At 36.7% G+C, this 1,875-nt stretch overlaps 1 protein-coding gene across 1 annotated transcript; it reads left to right on the top strand.

Annotated features, from left to right (window-relative positions):
* Positions 1 to 6: 6 nt before the first annotated feature.
* On the top strand, positions 7 to 1,473 carry LOC129572290 (uncharacterized). Its single transcript, XM_055452233.1, has 2 exons — positions 7 to 410; positions 477 to 1,473. Exons 1-2 carry the CDS (start codon positions 14 to 16, stop codon positions 1,193 to 1,195), a joined length of 1,116 nt encoding a protein of 371 aa, XP_055308208.1. The 5' UTR covers positions 7 to 13; the 3' UTR covers positions 1,196 to 1,473.
* Positions 1,474 to 1,875: the final 402 nt, after the last annotated feature.

The following is a 1,875-nucleotide window of genomic DNA, read 5'->3' on the forward strand; positions in this document are numbered from 1 at the left end:
TACGGCCGATTCCATGCTGTTCATGAAGGAAGAATGCGAAATGTTTGCGAATGTTGAGGCTACAGCCGAGTATACACGAATCATCAATGACATATTCGATATCATGAATTCAACAAAAGCAGAAGGAGGAACCGGATTCAAAAGAGCAATCACAAAATCGACGTCTCATGAACTGTTCCAACGTTTCGATACGGCTAAAAATTTTATAAAGCAACTGACAACTGAAGACGGAACTTCTGTATTTTCTGCCTCAATTTCCACAGCATTTTTCGGATTTTTCATCAATATGATAAATTTTAGAAAAATTTATCATGAATACGTTGAAACTGACAGAATGGAAGCATTGGTGACTCACCGTTTCAGTCAAGACCATCTGGAGACGTTCTTTGGTTCCATCAGAAGCATGGGCGGTACGTATTTTATTTATTTTTATTACAAATTGAAGAAATATTTATTTTAATTTTGTTTTGTCGCAGGATTCAATGATAATCCAACAGCGCAACAATTCGAGGCTGCTTATCGTAAATTGCTTATCCACAATGACGTCGTCTGTTCCGAGAAGGCGAACTGCATCGATCGAGGGGTGAAAATATTGACGGTGTCATCGCATAAAACCCGTAAACAAAACAACACCTATTCGTCATTGGATATGTCAATTGCCGAAATACTCGAAGATGATTTGAATGCAGGTCAATATGTGGATGATTCACATAGTCATTCATTGGCCTATATGGCCAGTGAGCTCGAAAAAAAGATTATCAATGCTAAGTCACCGAGAATGATTGTCAAATGTGGGGATTGCATTAACAGTTTCATTGAAAATGAACTGATGGAAGACAGTTTTATAAGATTCAAGGCACGACGAACGAATATGATGCAGCCATGCCGAAGCACATATGAAATTTGCAAATTCATCGACCATTTCCTGAAATGTTATGAGGACAAGACAATCACTTTTCGTGGTGCTACAATGAAAGTTCTTAGTGCGTTGGATTTTGATTCGTTGTACCCGTATTCCAATTTCCAAAACCACTCAGAACCTGGCCCTCATAAATACGATTTTGTGAAACAGATAGTTGAACTATACATAAAATTGAAGTCAAACCATATTGCTAAATGCATAACAACAAAATCCCATGACGAAGCATCGATTCGACATTTCTATAAGAAGTTGATCCACGAAGCTGGTCAATGAACAGAAAAACGCCAAAAATAAATGTCCAACCAAAAATAATATAATCAGTCATTATTTTTAATCGAAAATCCAAATGAAATTATTTACTTTATATTGAAAAATAAAAAGAGGTTAATATTTCCATTTATTGGTTTAGATTCATTTTATTTCTTGTTTTCTTTTTATTTTTCTATCAGTCGCGTTTTTAATTTTATTTTGTGAATAAAAATAGCTTACTTAACATTTGGTCTGTAAAGTTATAACTTAAGACGTAATAAATATATCAAGTTTTTATCACAAGGTGGAACGATTTTTACATTTTCAAACTGATTTCATGCGACATAATGATATTTATTGTTGAGATGGGCCATCAGAGGCGGGAGCATTGCTTCCATTGTTTGGGGCACGTTTGTCCATCTTTTGCTTGATCGCATCCAATTGATCGGTTGTTCTCTTCAGCTGTGCTCGCACCATTTCTTTTTCTTTCATTGCTTGTTCAAAGACAGCTAATAGCTCTTTACGTTCAGTGCGCAACTTCTGCACCTCGGCCATCATTTCGGTGTTTATTTTGATCTGAGCATTCAAAAGATCTTGATCGACCGGTTTTTGCGTTGATGAGCTGTTTGCTGGTTGTGAATTCGGTGGATTGATTGCCAACAAGTTCGGGATTGGACCACCTTTGCCTTTGGCCGATACCTGGA

This window comes from Sitodiplosis mosellana, unplaced genomic scaffold (assembly GCF_009176505.1).
Source record: "Sitodiplosis mosellana isolate CC-2019 unplaced genomic scaffold, AAFC_SMos_1.0 Smas_scaffold_4640, whole genome shotgun sequence".
Classification (NCBI taxonomy): domain Eukaryota; kingdom Metazoa; phylum Arthropoda; class Insecta; order Diptera; family Cecidomyiidae; genus Sitodiplosis; species Sitodiplosis mosellana.